Raw genomic sequence first — 15,516 nt, 5'->3', positions numbered from 1 at the left:
AAAATAATTTCCTTAAAAAATCACTTTAATAGTCATTTTTTATTGATTGATAGTGTAAATTTTTTATTGCATTAAATCATGTCAATAATTTGTATGGGAAACTTGTATCATAATTGTTGATGATATCAGTATTCACCATGTTCTTCGCCGGTAGCAAACCACTGTATAAGTAGACCATTACGAGATATCCTGTTCAAATTTCCTTTCAATTACATACAGAGATAAGGTTTCTCCAAAATCTGGACGATAATTTTGGGCAAAATAAAATCCCTGCATGTCTTTGATATGGACATACCTTCAATCTTCATCATCCTTGACCACTATGGATAGAAACTTTTTTCTGTGACTCGCAACAGAATTATTATGTCATTGTAAGAGCATAATTTCCGTAGTCTATCAGACTTATTGTATGTTTCATGTCTGTGAGTATATAAGAAACATTATACAATGCGCCATAAAGGATATGAAAATTGTTTGGCCTGCTCGTGATGATAAGGAGACATGTATAATACCTAACACGGTCTATGAGCTGTTTGATTAACCACTATTTCTTTCGCCCTATATTACCTGCAAAAATACTTGTACTGTTTGGTTACAATCGTCTCAGCAAAATAATAATAATAACACCACAATTCACAAAATCAATTGATTGCGATGGCTGATTGGTGTGACCTTCAATCATAAAAATTCCTTTCTCCATGCTTACATCCATATATCATCATTGATACAACACCTCAATATCCTTGCCAACTAGTAACAGTGTGTATGCTCACAAATCACAATTTAAGGTTTTAAAACAAAGGCTTTCCACCTATCTATCATTGTCTCCCACTCCCAAACTTGCTCTATAAAACCCATCTCCTTCATATAATCAATGCATCATATCATTTGCAATCCTTTCCAATATCATCTAAACCTTCATTTAACTAATGCAAAATGATGAACAACCAATCTCTCTTGTCTTTCTCACTAGCATTGCTAGTTTCATTTTTTTATTGCACCACCACTTTAGCCCAATTATCACCAGCTGTTGCACCTGTAAAACCAGTTCAACCAGCCCCTACCCCACTAGCTGAGGCTCCTAAACAACCATTGGTTCCCTCATTGCCACAATCACCAAGTGACTCAACACCCGACACTGCAGCACTTGATATTGTTGGAATCCTGAGGAAGGCTAAGTCATTCAACATCCTAATCCGCCTCATGAAAACCACCCAATTGATCAACCAACTCAATGCACAACTCCTCACTACTAAATCTGGTGGCATCACCATTCTTGCACCCGATGACAGTGCCTTCTCAGAACTCAAAGCAGGCTTCCTCAACTCTCTTTCTGATGGACAAAAACTCGAGCTCTTACAGTTCCACGTTATTTCAGACTATGTATCTAGCTCCAACTTTGATACTCTTACAAATCCTGTGAGAACACTTGCCGGAGCTAAACCTGGAAAGGTGGAACTGAATGTGATAAGCTACGGTGGAAGTGTGAACATCTCAACAGGTGAGGTTAACACAACCATCACTGGCATTATATATACGGATAAGCATCTTGCGATTTACAAGGTGGGGAAGGTACTTCTTCCTATGGACTTCTTTGCTGTGGCCAAGGCACCTGCAAAGGGACCCTCATTGGCACCACAACCTTCAGCAAAGGCTCCTAAACCTGATAAGGACCCATTGTCTCCAGATTCTTCAGAATCATCTCAGATTAATTCCACAAACGAAAACTCTAGCACTGTGAAAATCAATGTGCATGGAAAGTGGGTGGCCCTTGTTCTTGGACTAGTTCTCATGACTGTATTCTCATCATAAACCAGAAGAGGATTTGGCTGTTACTTACCATGCACGCGGTTAATATTCAACACTCAACAGTACTATCTATGATTAGGAGAAAGAAGTGATTGCTATAGTGGTGAATTATCTGAAATTGTTGTATCCCTCTGAACTTATTCTAAGAGATGCTCTGGCTGCTACGATTCAGTATTCGTTTCTTTGCACACTCAATATTTTGCATGTTTCTGTATTTTGAAGAAAAAATTGGTTGAAACTTTGTCTCGAATATACTGATTAACACCTCCAATTGAATGTCACCTAAACGATTTATATGCTAACTTAATATTTCTACTTTAGTTAACACCATCTAAAAACGGACTAAGTCTTTTTTTTTTTTTTTTCCAACACCAAGGGCTAAATCTATTGAAAATTTTAAATTTTATACATTAATGCATCATTTTCTTAGTCTATATTTTCATAATAGTTCGGAAAATATTTTTAGAAATTCCGATGCACATTTCTGAATTTCAAAATAAATAAATAAAATAAAATAATATTTTAAATTAATTTTCTCACTCTCTCAAGTAGTATCCCAAACAAAATGCGATTAATTTCAGAATATTTAAATTTAGGATAAGTTAAATTCTTTTAAAATTTTAAATTAAACTTTAATATTTTCAAACAAATCGTATAATTTTATAAATATTTTAAGGAAAATAAGAAATATATATATAAGAATATATCCAAATCAAAAATAAAATATTTATAAATAACAATAAATCATTAAATTTGTCGAGTAATATAAAACTTTTCTTACTTATTAAATAGGATTGATGGAATTTTTTAACTCGCTTTACTAATTGGACAAGGCAGACTGGACGGGACGGAACAAAATTTGGGATATTTTATCACTCTTAATTTTAATAACTTTTATTAATCTAAAGGAAATATTTAAAATATTATTTATAAAGTTATAAATATAATAATTTTTTATTTATAATATATAGTTGTAAAATAATTAATATTTTTTTATTTCACATTTTAAAATAACATAATATTTAAACTTAAGATAAATTAAATTCTAAAATAAAACTTTCATGCCGTCAAAAATAAAATCTTATAATTTTTTTAAATATTTTAATAAAATAATATATATATATATATATATATATATATAAAAGATAATATTCAACTTAAAAATAAGATATTGATAACTAGCAATAAATGGTCACATTTGTCAACTGATATAAAACTTTTTAAATTTATAAACAAGATAAATTGAATTTTTGAACTCACTTTACTAAGTTAGATGAAACAAGACTAGGTAAAGAACTGAAGAAATGAGATGGAGTAGAACATGAGATATTTTGTTACTCTCACTTTCAATAACTTTTTATTAATACATAGAAAATATTAAAGTATTATTTATAAAATTATAAATATCATACATGTAATAAATTTTTATTTACAATATATAAAGTTAAAATAATTAAATATATTCATCATTTTATATTTTAAAATAGAAAGTAGTTAAATTTAAGATAAGTTATTTTTTTTTCAAAATTTAAATTAAACTTTCATGCTGTCAAAACAAAAAATGTTACAAATTTATAAATATTTTAAGTAAAATAAAAATTATATATAAGGTTATATTCAACTTGGATATTTATATTTTGTGTATTCTTAAAAATTAAAACAATTAATTATATTTTTTCAATATAAAAAATAATTTTATAAACTAATATATTTTTAACATATGTAAAAATAAGAGTAATGGGGACAAATGCACATATATCATTCTAGTCCACTGTAATACTGATTTTTTTTTTTTTTTTTTTTACAGTAAAAACTCCTTGTTTCTTAAGACAATATCTGAGGAAGATGACCAACCACGTTCACAACCTTTAAATATACTTATTTGCATGCGTCCCACCCTCCTTCTGTTGCTCAAAGTAACAACAATGTAGCCACACTAGATCTCCTTTTCTCCATTAGTAATACGATAATTTCAAGTGTACAATAAAATTAGTACCAAAAAATACAAGAAAACCAAAGTACACAAAACTAAAGTACCAAACACTTCTTCTCCCACTCTCCATGTTTTTCAGTTTCAACTTTCAAGTTACAAATTTATCTTTTAACTAAACAACAACGTGATGTCGAAAAAGGACACAAGAAACCAATACATGAACCCAAGTAGCCAAACATTCTGCTGCATGCTTCTTTCTCCTGTCTGTCTCAAAACAACAACCCCATTTATTTCTTTTTGACTCCATCCTTAAGCTAGTGTTAGCACTTGCAAATGTATTAAGAAAAGCCGTGCCTCTAAATACAAGAAGCAATAACAAAGAGTGAATCCTTCCCTATTGCACTGCAAATCCAAGCAAAGACAATGAGAGAGACACATGTTCTTCTGGTTTTGCTTTGGTTCTTCTGTTCCTATGCCCCTTCTTCGTTTTGTGCAAATGGCACGTACGACCATAGAGCATTGGTCATCGATGGCAAGCGCCGAGTCTTGCTTTCTGGTTCTATTCATTACCCTCGTAGCACTCCTGAGGTTCTCTTCATTCACTCTTTCTTTCTCTTTGTAATGCACACTGCACTCTTTTCTTAACTTTGTCTTTCGAGTTTGGACTTAAAAAAAAAAAAAAAACACTACAATTCACAAAATCAAATGATTGCGATGGCTAATTGGTGTGGCCTACAACCATAAAATGCGTTGCTCCATGCTTACATCCTTAAATCATCGTTGATGCAACACCTCAATACCTTGCCAGCTAGCAGTAGCAACTGTATGTATGCTCAAAAATCACAGTTTAAGGTTTTAAAACAAAACCTTTCACCTAACTATCATTGTCTCCCACTCCAAGATTTGTTCTATAAAAGATATCTCCACCATATCATCAATGCATCAAATGCTCATTCCCAATACAAATCCTATTATTTGCAACCCTTTCCAATATCATCTAAACCTTCATTTAACTAAACCAAAATGTTGAAGAAGCAATCACTCTTATCCTTCTCACTAGCATTGCTAGTTTCATTTTTGTATTGCACCACCACTTTAGCCCAACTATCACCAGCTTCTGCTCCTATAAAACCACCCCAACCTAGCCCTACCCCACCAACTGAGGCTCCTAAACAACCATTGGTTCCCTCATTGCCACAATCACCAAGTGATTCCACCCCTGACACTGTAGCATCAATTGACATTGTTGGAATCCTGAGGAAGGCTAAGTCATTCAACATCCTAATTCGCCTCATGAAAACCACCCAATTGATCAACCAACTCAATGCACAGCTCCTCACTACTAAATCTGGCGGCATTACCATTCTTGCACCTGATGACAGCGCCTTCTCAGAACTCAAAGCAGGATTCCTCAACTCTCTTTCTGATGGACAAAAACTCGAGCTCCTACAGTTCCATGTTATTTCAGAGTATGTATCTAGCTCCAACTTTGATACTCTTACAAACCCTGTGAGAACACTTGCAGGGGCTAAGCCTGGAAAGGTGGAATTGAATGTGATAAGCTATGGTGGAAGTGTGAACATATCAACGGGTGAGGTAAACACCACCATCACTGGAATTATATATACAGATAAGCATCTTGCTATTTACAAGGTGGGGAAAGTGCTTCTTCCAATGGACTTCTTTGCTGTGGCCAAGGCACCTGCAAAGGGACCCTCTTTGGCTCCAGAACCATCTGCAAAGGCTCCTAAAGCGGATAAGGAGACGTCACTGTCCCCAGATTCCTCAGAATCATCTCAGATTAATTCCACAACAGAGAACTCTGGCACCGTGAAAATCAATGTGCATGGAAAGTGGGTGTCCCTTGTTTTCGGACTAGTTCTCCTGATTGCATTGTCATCGTAAACCAAAATATGTTTTGAATCAAAAGTTTTTGTGAATTTACCAACGTTTAAGCTAGTAGTTAAGTCACCATTTTGTTCAAGAGTATGATGTGTTCTGTGATTGCGCGAAAGGGGTGAATACTAAAGTGGTGAATTTATCGTAGTGGGTTAGGGGATCTGTGATTTGACAGATTGTTCTATCCCTCCATAAATTTAAGTGTAATGTTTATGATCTATGGTTTCTTCAATAATTTTTGCAAGCCTTGTTATATCTTCTGAAGAAAAAATTACTAGAAACTATGTCCCAATTTTACTAGTTTTTAAGCATTATGGAGGTCATACCGAAAGGACAAAACTTAGGAACCTACCATAGATACCGATAGTGATGTTCTCTAATTAGAGTTGGCGTATACGTAATGTACATTAATCAGATGTGCATTAAACGTAGATACATATCATCGAGACAGTGATTATGAATTTGGCCATATCATCTGAATACACAACCAGTATACGGAGCCACCTTGCGCATTTCAAGTTAGATTTTCATAGATCCATTCATCCAATTGATGTAAGATGATAACCCATGAATTTTGAAGTGAAAGCAACACAGTTACATATGTTCACATCTCACCACCAATCATGTGATTGATGCACAAACTTTGCATGATAGGTAAGTGAAAATTGTTTTGGGAGCAAAGCCTTTATCTTTCTAACACAACTAGTAGTTGTACACATCGTTCTGATTCTTTCCTGCCTCAATATAATGGGCAAGCCGCTTCTGCCTTTTTCCTCACATGAAATTAGAGTCTCAAAACAATCATTTTTACATTTCATTTCTGTAACACAAACAAAAATGATGATGCAAGAATCTCTCTTTTTCTCAGCCTCACTTGTAACAGTAACCTTGTTCTTCACTGCATTAGGCCAACACTCACCAGCAGCATCACCCTCAATACCAGAAACACACCCAAAAGGCTGCAACTGAACGTCACTACTTACGGTGGTTCCCATTTGAGCATGACCACCGGTGCCGTGAATGACAAGAAAGTTGGCATTTATGAAGTGGATAAAGTGCTTCTGCCATTTGACGTGCTTCTTTCCTAAGCCGAATATGAAGAATGTAAATGTAATGTGGTTGCGTTTTGTTGTTTGGTTGGTTTTCATATAGTTGGAGCCTTGGAGGCATGCATTGCATCATATCAGATTAACTTCATCACAATAATTTTCTTTTGTTGGATTCAAATCTATCTGTTGTGTTAGCTTCTGTCTATAATATATCAACCAATTTCCGAGTCTCAAATATGCCATTTTGGGTCAATATTTATGCATTAGTCATTTTTCTTTTCCTACTTTTTTTCTTTTTTACTTATATCGTATCTTTTGAATCAGGTTGATCTAGTGTTGGGGATTAACCAACTATGTATAGAGTTTTATATTTAATTTTTTTTTGTTATTACAATTTTTTACTGTTAATAAAAATGCATTAAGGAGTAATCATCTCTGCCCCAACAAGGCGTGAAGTAGTTATCTATGTCACAACATGAACTGATTAAACTCATGATGCTTACAATGGACACGGTTCTAAATGACTTATCCCCCTCCTATGCAAGGGAAAGAGTTGAGATCAAGAAAATCAAAAGGCAAAGTAATTGTGTTTGTTGGTCAAAAGTTGCGGTGCCAACTTTCCAACTTTCGATGGCTCAAATTTTCAAGCCAAACTCGGTGCAGCTTTCTTTGAATACAACATATTGTGTTCACACACATTTTCTTCATTTGTTGCTTGATTCTCGGTGCATTCTTTGCCTATAAAAGGCACTCATTGCTCACCACAATACACACCGAAGTTGAGAGAAAAAGGAGAGTTTTTTACTCATCTTAATATCTTTCTAGTTCCATTTGAGAGAGTATTTTTAGTCAGAAAATTTGAGAGATCATTTTTGTTTTAAGTCTTCATATTATTGGGGATTTATTAACTTTCTGTTCTCATCATATTAGAGAACTTTCTTGTACTCTCCTTTTTACATAGTGAAATTATTTTGCTCTCGTTCTTCCGTGGTTTTTCTCCAAATTTGGAGTTTTCCACGTAAATATTGTGTGTCAATATTTTTTGTCTCTCTACTTCCTTCTCATTATCTCCAATTGACGCGATCCAGCGCTTCCGTATCACGCTGATTTCATAACAAGTGGTATCAGAGCTGCTTGTTCAATTGGAGATTCAAGATGTCTACAGTCACCAAATTTGACATTGAGAAGTTTGACGGCAAAATTAGCTTTTCTATTTGGAAAGTCCAAATGAGAGCCGTTCTTATCCAGAACGGATTAAGGAAAGCTTTATATGGAAAGTCAGAAAAACTGGATTCCATGACAGATGAGCAATGGGACGAGTTGGATGAAAAGGCGCTTTCAGCAATCCAATTATGTTTGTCTAAGGAGGTTCTCCGTGAAGTAGCCAACGAAACCACCGCTGCTGCTTTGTGGTTAAAGTTGGAATCTCTATATATGACTAAAAGTCTTGCAAACAAACTTCGTCTCAAAGAACGACTATACACACTCCGTATGATCGAAGGTACTCCTATTCAATCTCATCTTGATGAATTTAACTCTATTATTATGGATCTGGAAAATATCGATATTAAAATTGATGATGAAGATAAAGCTGTTTTGTTGGTTGTCTCTTTACCTTCTACCTATAAACACTTTAAAGAAATTATGTTGTATAGCAACAATGATACCTTATCCTTTGAAGATGTTAAATCTAATTTATTGTCTAAGGAAAAGTTTGATCTTGATATTCATTCTGAGGACAAGGGTGAGGGATTAAGTGTCAGAGGTAGAACTCAAGAAAAAGGGAGTACCAGTAACAAGAAGAGCAGATCCAAATCTAGAGGGCGTAAATCCAACAAAACCTGTCACTATTGCAAGAAATATGGGCATGATATCTCTAATTGTTTTATCTTGAAAAAGAAACAAGAAAAACAAGAGAAAAATAAACAACCTGCTGAAGCTGCTAATATTGAAACTGATTCCGATGGTGATGTTATGTTCTCTGTCTCTTCTGATAAGAGGAGCAAAAATGAGTGGATTCTTGATTCTGGATGTACTTTTCACATGTGTCCTTATAAGGACTTATTTACCACTCTTGAACCTGTTGATAGTGGTATTGTCTTAATGGGTAATGATACCCAATGCAAGATTGCAGGAATTGGTACCATTCAGATCAAGACTCATGATGGCATTGTTAGGACTCTTTCCAAAGTTCGCTTTATTCCTGACTTAAAGCGGAATCTAATTTCTCTTGGCACCCTCGAATCACTTGGGTGCAAGTATTCAGCTGAAGGTGGAGTACTAAAAGTATCTAAAGGTGCCCTTACCTTATTAAAAGCTAACCGTGTTGGTAGTTTGTATATCTTGCAAGGATCTGTAGTGACAGGATCAGCAGCTGTTTCATCTTCTATGCATGATAAAGATGTCACCAAATTATGGCACATGCGCCTAGGCCATATGAGTGAAAAAGGCATGCACCTTCTGAGCAAGCAAGGTCTTCTTGGTAATCAAGGTATCGGTAAGTTGGAGTTTTGTGAACATTGTGTCTTTGGGAAGCAGAAAAGAGTTAGCTTCTCCACTGCAACTCACCGTACAAAAGGTATCCTTGATTACATTCATTCTGATCTTTGGGGACCTTCTAAAGTTCCTTCTTATGGAGGACGTCGCTATATGATGACCATTATTGATGATTTTTCTCGAAAAGTCTGGGTTTATTTTCTAAGGCATAAAAATGAGACCTTCCCCACTTTCAAGAAGTGGAAAACTCTTGTTGAAACTCAGACAGGAAAGAAAGTCAAGAAGCTCAGAACAAATAATGGTTTGGAGTTCTGTGAAGGTGACTTTAATGAGTTCTGCGCAAATCATGGTATTGCTAGACACAAAACCATTCCAGGCAAACCCCAGCAGAATGGTGTTGCAGAACGTTTGAACAGAACTATCCTTGAGAGAGCTCGTTGTATGCTCTCAAATGCTGGGTTGTGGCATCAACGTGAGTTGTGGGTTGAGGCAGCATCCACAGCTTGCTACTTGATCAACCGATCACCACACTCCTCACTTAACTTCAAAATTCCAGAAGAAATTTGGTCAGGTAATCCTGTTGATTATTCTAATTTAAGAATTTTTGGATGTCCTGCATATGCACATGTCAATGATGGAAAATTAGCTCCAAGAGCTATTAAGTGCATATTTCTTGGTTATGCATCTGAATCCAAAGGATATCGTTTATGGTGTTCAGACCCTAAGTCACGAAAAATAATTCTTAGTAGAGATGTGACTTTTAATGAGGATGCATTATTATCTTCTGGGAAACAATCTTCTGTCTCTTCTTCTAGTACTAATAATCTACAGGATACTAGCGAGAAGGTGGAGTTGGAATTGAAGTCTGCAGCTCCTAATGTTGATGTTTCATCTTCCTCTACCACTGAGTCTAGCACTGATGATCATATTGATGATCACACTACTCATCCTATTCAACAACAGGATGATTATAATATTGCTCGAGATAGGCCAAGAAGACAAATCAAAAGGCCAGCTAGATACACTGGTGATGATAATTTGACTGCTTATGCATTGTCTATTGCACAAGAAGTAAATGATGATATTGAACCTGCCAGCTATACTGAAGCTGTTTCTTGTGCTGATTCGTCTAAGTGGCTAGTGGCTATGAATGAAGAAATTGAAAGTCTTCATAAGAACAACACTTGGAGTTTGACAAAGCTCCCTGAAGGCAAACGACCTCTAAGGTGCAAATGGATCTATAAAAAGAAAGATGGTATTCCTGGTGTTGAAGATCCTAGATGCAAGGCACGATTAGTTGTCAAAGGCTTTTATCAAAAGGAAGGCATTGACTTTAATGAGATCTTCTCACCTGTTGTACGTCATACCTCCATTCGTGTTTTGCTTGCTTTTGTTGCTCTGTTTGATTTGGAATTGGAGCAACTTGATGTAAAGACAGCTTTTCTACATGGAAAGCTGGAAGAAGAAATTTATATGCATCAGCCTGAGGGATTTGTTGTTCCTGGTAAGGAGCATCTTGTTTGTCGATTGAAGAAATCTTTATATGGACTCAAGCAAGCTCCTAGACAATGGTACAAAAGGTTTGATTCCTTTATGCTTCGGCAAGGTTATTCCAGGAGTCAATATGATGACTGTATATATTTCCAACAATTTTCTGATGGAACTTTCATATACTTGTTACTTTATGTTGATGATATGTTGATTGCATCACGTGATAAGTCTTTGATCAGGAAATTGAAAGCTCAACTCAACAATGAGTTTGAGATGAAGGAATTAGGTGCAGCTAAGAAAATTCTTGGCATGGAGATTCACAGGGATCGTCAAGCTGGTAAATTGATCTTATCTCAACAAAAATATATTGAGAGATTGCTTGACAGATTTAATATGAGCAACAGCAAACCTGTTTCCACTCCACTTGCTGCACATTTCAAGTTATCATCAGACCTTTGTCCAGAAACAAAAGAAGAGATGGAGCGTATGTCACACGTTCCATATGCTAGTGCAGTTGGCAGTTTAATGTATGCTATGGTGTGCACTAGACCTGATATAGCATATGCTGTCAGCGTGGTGAGCAGATACATGCATAATCCTGGAAAGGATCACTGGAGTGCTGTCAAATGGATTTTTCGGTATCTTAAAAGTACTACAGATATTTGCTTGGTATTTGATAGATGCAAAGCTACAACCAATGATGTTGCAGGTTTTGTTGATTCAGATTATGGTGGTGATCTTGATAGAAGAAGATCTCTTTCTGGTTACATCTTTACTCTCTGCAATTCTGCTATTAGTTGGAAAGCATCACTTCAATCTATTGCTGCATTGTCAACAACTGAAGCAGAATATATTTCTGCAACAGAGGGTGTGAAAGAGGCTCTTTGGATTCGAGGTTTGGTCAATGAACTTGGTCTCACACAAAAGGTTCTTATTGTGCTTTGTGATAGCCAAAGTGCTATTCATTTGACCAAGAATAGTCGTTATCATGACAAGACCAAACACATAGATGTAAAACATCACTTTATCCGAGATATTGTTACTGTTGGTGAAGTTGTAGTAAAAAAGATTCATACTTCTGATAATCCAGCAGATATGCTTACTAAGCCACTTCCAAATGCTAAGTTTCAACATTGTTTGAACTTAGTTGGTCTTTACAGCACTTGAATATCCTTTGGGACTTTATCTGACGATGAGCAACTTATCAAATTTGAGCCAAGGTGGAGATTGTTGGTCAAAAGTTGCGGTGCCAACTTTCCAACTTTCGATGGCTCAAATTTTCAAGCCAAACTCGGTGCAGCTTTCTTTGAATACAACATATTGTGTTCACACACATTTTCTTCATTTGTTGCTTGATTCTCGGTGCATTCTTTGCCTATAAAAGGCACTCATTGCTCACCACAATACACACCGAAGTTGAGAGAAAAAGGAGAGTTTTTTACTCATCTTAATATCTTTCTAGTTCCATTTGAGAGAGTATTTTTAGTCAGAAAATTTGAGAGATCATTTTTGTTTTAAGTCTTCATATTATTGGGGATTTATTAACTTTCTGTTCTCATCATATTAGAGAACTTTCTTGTACTCTCCTTTTTACATAGTGAAATTATTTTGCTCTCGTTCTTCCGTGGTTTTTCTCCAAATTTGGAGTTTTCCACGTAAATATTGTGTGTCAATATTTTTTGTCTCTCTACTTCCTTCTCATTATCTCCAATTGACGCGATCCAGCGCTTCCGTATCACGCTGATTTCATAACAGTGTTCAATGCATCCCAATTTCCTATGAGTGCTCAGTATTTATACAAAGAAGAGTAATAGCAATATACTCTTTAGAAAAAGGGATATCACACTACAGTTAATCACAAAATTAAAAATCAATTAATTTTAAAATTTTGACAATTTAATAGTAATTAAAATTACAACCGTAATATTATTATTATATTTTATTAAAATTGATATTAATTAGATTTTAATTAAAACATACAATTAATAAAATAACAGTTTTAAATTAAAATTTAAGTTCAAAATAATATCATAAAAAACTAATTAATTTTAATTATTTATAAGTTTTTATTATAAGAACTTCTTGAATAAGATCACAATTGAGTTTTTTCAAAATAGACCCTAAATCTCCAAGTCCAATTCCATTATTTTTGTTTGAGTCATTCTTCACCAAAATTTGTGGTTATCAATATTTTTAGAAATTAAAATTTGAGTTTAAATAAAATTTATAAAATTCTAAAGAGAAATCCTCAACCCTAAACCTTATAAACATTCCAAGTATAATATTTACAAGAATCGACATTCATAGTTGTATGATACATCTAACAATAATCATTATAAAAAATTCTAATAATATCATCTTAAAAATGTGTGTTTAAATTTAACTTAATCTTATAAATCGAAAATTTATCTATCACTCATAGTATCTTTACTACTTGGATATTTTTTATTTCTTGGAGTTAAGCAATGCATGCTATTTAAACAATTTTTTTATCTTATATAAGATATGAATGCTTAAAAATTAAAAATTCATTTAAAATAATTAATTATTATTTTAAGTTCACATAAAATTACAAAATAAAAAAAAAGTATATAGAAGTATGGATTGTTAAAAATTGTTTATTAGGTATACTATTGAAGCAAATTGTGTGGTACTTATTTATGAGTTGTTTAAATATAATGTGACAATGTGAGACTTATTTAAGGTGAAATATAAAAAATATTCATATAATTGTATTATAAGACACATTATTAAAGATATTATTATATATAGTATTTTGATCTTATTAATGTCCAAAAATATCTCAAACAATTGCTTAGCATTGAGAGAAAAAAAAATTAAAAAACCATTATTTCCTTTTGCTAAAAATCCAACTGTCCTTTACACGACTTAATTATTTACACTCAAATAGCTAACTGATCATATGTAAAAGTAATTAAAAAAAATATTATCTTTAGTCACGTTGAGAAAGATGAAGAGCAAGTATAGTAACACGAATAGTGCATATTTAGTTGGAACAAGTACTTGATTACTAGTCGAGTATATCCAAAAGTTGTGAAGCTTAAGCTTGTTAGGCATCAACCGGCACTTTCACCCCATTTTCATTGCAAAACAACCATAAGCTTGTACTCTTTGATTACAATTGTCTCAGCAAAAAAAACACTTCAACTCACAAAATAAATATTGATTGAGATGGGAGATTGGTGTGGCCTTCAATCACAAAAACACATTGCTACCATGCATGGTACATCATCGTTGATGCAACACCTCAATATCCTTGCCAACTAGCAACTTTCTGTATATATGCTCACATATCGCAATTTCAAGTTTTTTTAAAAAAGCCTTTTACCTACCTATCATTTTCTCCCACACTCAGATTTGCTCTATAAAACCCATATCCACCATTTCATCAATGCATCAAGCTCATTCCCAATACAAAACCAATCATTTGCAATCCTTTAAACCTTCATTTACAAAAGCCAACACGATGTTGAGGAACCAATTTGTCTTGTCTTGTTCACTAGCATTGATAGTTTCATTTTTGTACTCCACCACCACTTTTGCACAATTATCACCAGGTTCTGCCCCTCTAAAACCACCCCAACCTAGCCCTACCCCACCAGTTGAGGCTCCCAAACAAGCATTAGTTCCTTCATTGCCACAATCACCAAGTGATTCCACCCCTGACACTGCAGCAGCAGTTGACATTGTTGGAATCCTAAGGAAGGCTAAATCATTCAACATCCTAATCCGTCTCATGAAAACCACCCAATTGATCAACCAACTCAATGCACAACTACTCACTACTAAATCTGGTGGCATCACCATTCTTGCACCCGATGACAGTGCCTTCTCAGAACTCAAAGCAGGCTTCCTCAACTCTCTTTCTGATGGACAAAAACTTGAGCTCTTACAGTTCCACGTTATTTCAGACTATGTATCTAGCTCCAACTTTGATACTCTCACAAACCCAGTGAGAACGCTTGCAGGAGCTAAGCCTGGAAAGGTGGAACTGAATGTGATAAGCTACGGTGGAAGTGTGAACATCTCAACAGGTGAGGTTAACACAACCATCACTGGCATTATATATACAGATAAGCATCTTGCTATTTACAAGGTGGGGAAGGTGCTTCTTCCAATGGACTTCTTTGCAGTGGCCAAGGCACCAGCAAAGGGACCCTCATTGGCACCACAACCTTCAGCAAAGGCTCCCAAACCTGATAAGGAACCATTATCCCCAGATTCCTCAGAATCATCTCAGATTAATTCCACAAACGAAAACTCTGGCACTGCGAAAATCAATGTGCATGGAAAGTTGGTGTCCCTTGTTCTTGGACTAGTTCTTGTGATTTTTTTGTCATCATAAACTAGAATAGGATCTAAATTTGGTTAGTTCCATGCAATGAATATGCAAAATTGTAATGATGGACGATATGATTGGAAGAATGGATATGAACTATAAGAGTGGTTAAGAGATAAGTGATTGTTGTTTCTAGCTGATCTGACTTGAAAACAGTGAATACGAATCGCAAAAGACAAAACTTACTGAATAAGAGATCGGTCAAAAATTAGTAAACTTGATTAAGTGTGGGTCAAAAACTAGTTTTCAACGAGGTAACAAAATTCTTTTTTTTTTAACAATTTTTTCTTAAAAAAAGAAAATCAATATATTTTTTATTTATTATTTTAAATATAAACTTTTTTATTGTTAATAAATATTAATATGTATTGCTAAAACTTAAAGTAAACTATTATAATATATTTGATTTGAATATTTATATATATTTTAAATGTTAATAATATATAAATGAATATTTTATTTTTAATTTTACGAAATTA

The 15,516-nt window shown here is 34.3% G+C and overlaps 3 protein-coding genes and 1 pseudogene across 4 annotated transcripts; all 4 read left to right on the top strand.

The window, feature by feature from the left end:
• The first annotated feature begins 517 nt into the window (after nt 1–517).
• Nucleotides 518–1,985, top strand: LOC109799214 (fasciclin-like arabinogalactan protein 11). The gene has a single exon (XM_020359766.3). The coding sequence runs from the start codon at nt 937–939 to the stop codon at nt 1,810–1,812; it is 876 nt and encodes a 291-aa protein (XP_020215355.1). The 5' UTR covers nt 518–936; the 3' UTR covers nt 1,813–1,985.
• A 1,920-nt stretch (nt 1,986–3,905) lies between these two features.
• On the top strand, nt 3,906–5,876 carry LOC145949162 (fasciclin-like arabinogalactan protein 11 pseudogene; annotated as a pseudogene).
• Nucleotides 5,877–6,025: 149 nt separating this feature from the next.
• On the top strand, nt 6,026–12,492 carry LOC109798795 (retrovirus-related Pol polyprotein from transposon TNT 1-94). 2 transcript variants are annotated; one of them, XM_029271345.2, is made up of 2 exons: nt 6,026–6,295; nt 6,549–12,492. In XM_029271345.2, exon 2 carries the CDS (start codon nt 7,846–7,848, stop codon nt 11,842–11,844), a length of 3,999 nt encoding a protein of 1,332 aa, XP_029127178.2. In that variant the 5' UTR covers nt 6,026–6,295; nt 6,549–7,845; the 3' UTR covers nt 11,845–12,492. The 2 variants fall into 2 exon arrangements, with proteins under 2 accessions (XP_029127178.2, XP_020214782.2); XM_020359193.3 differs by having other exon boundaries at nt 6,510–12,492.
• A 1,591-nt stretch (nt 12,493–14,083) lies between these two features.
• LOC109798796 (fasciclin-like arabinogalactan protein 11) lies at nt 14,084–15,172 on the top strand. The gene has a single exon (XM_020359194.3). The coding sequence runs from the start codon at nt 14,090–14,092 to the stop codon at nt 15,041–15,043; it is 954 nt and encodes a 317-aa protein (XP_020214783.2). The 5' UTR covers nt 14,084–14,089; the 3' UTR covers nt 15,044–15,172.
• Nucleotides 15,173–15,516: the final 344 nt, after the last annotated feature.

Source organism: Cajanus cajan, chromosome 8 (assembly GCF_000230855.2).
Source record: "Cajanus cajan strain Asha chromosome 8, NIPB_CcT2T_4, whole genome shotgun sequence".
Classification (NCBI taxonomy): domain Eukaryota; kingdom Viridiplantae; phylum Streptophyta; class Magnoliopsida; order Fabales; family Fabaceae; genus Cajanus; species Cajanus cajan.
This window is presented reverse-complemented; position numbering and strand designations above follow the sequence as displayed.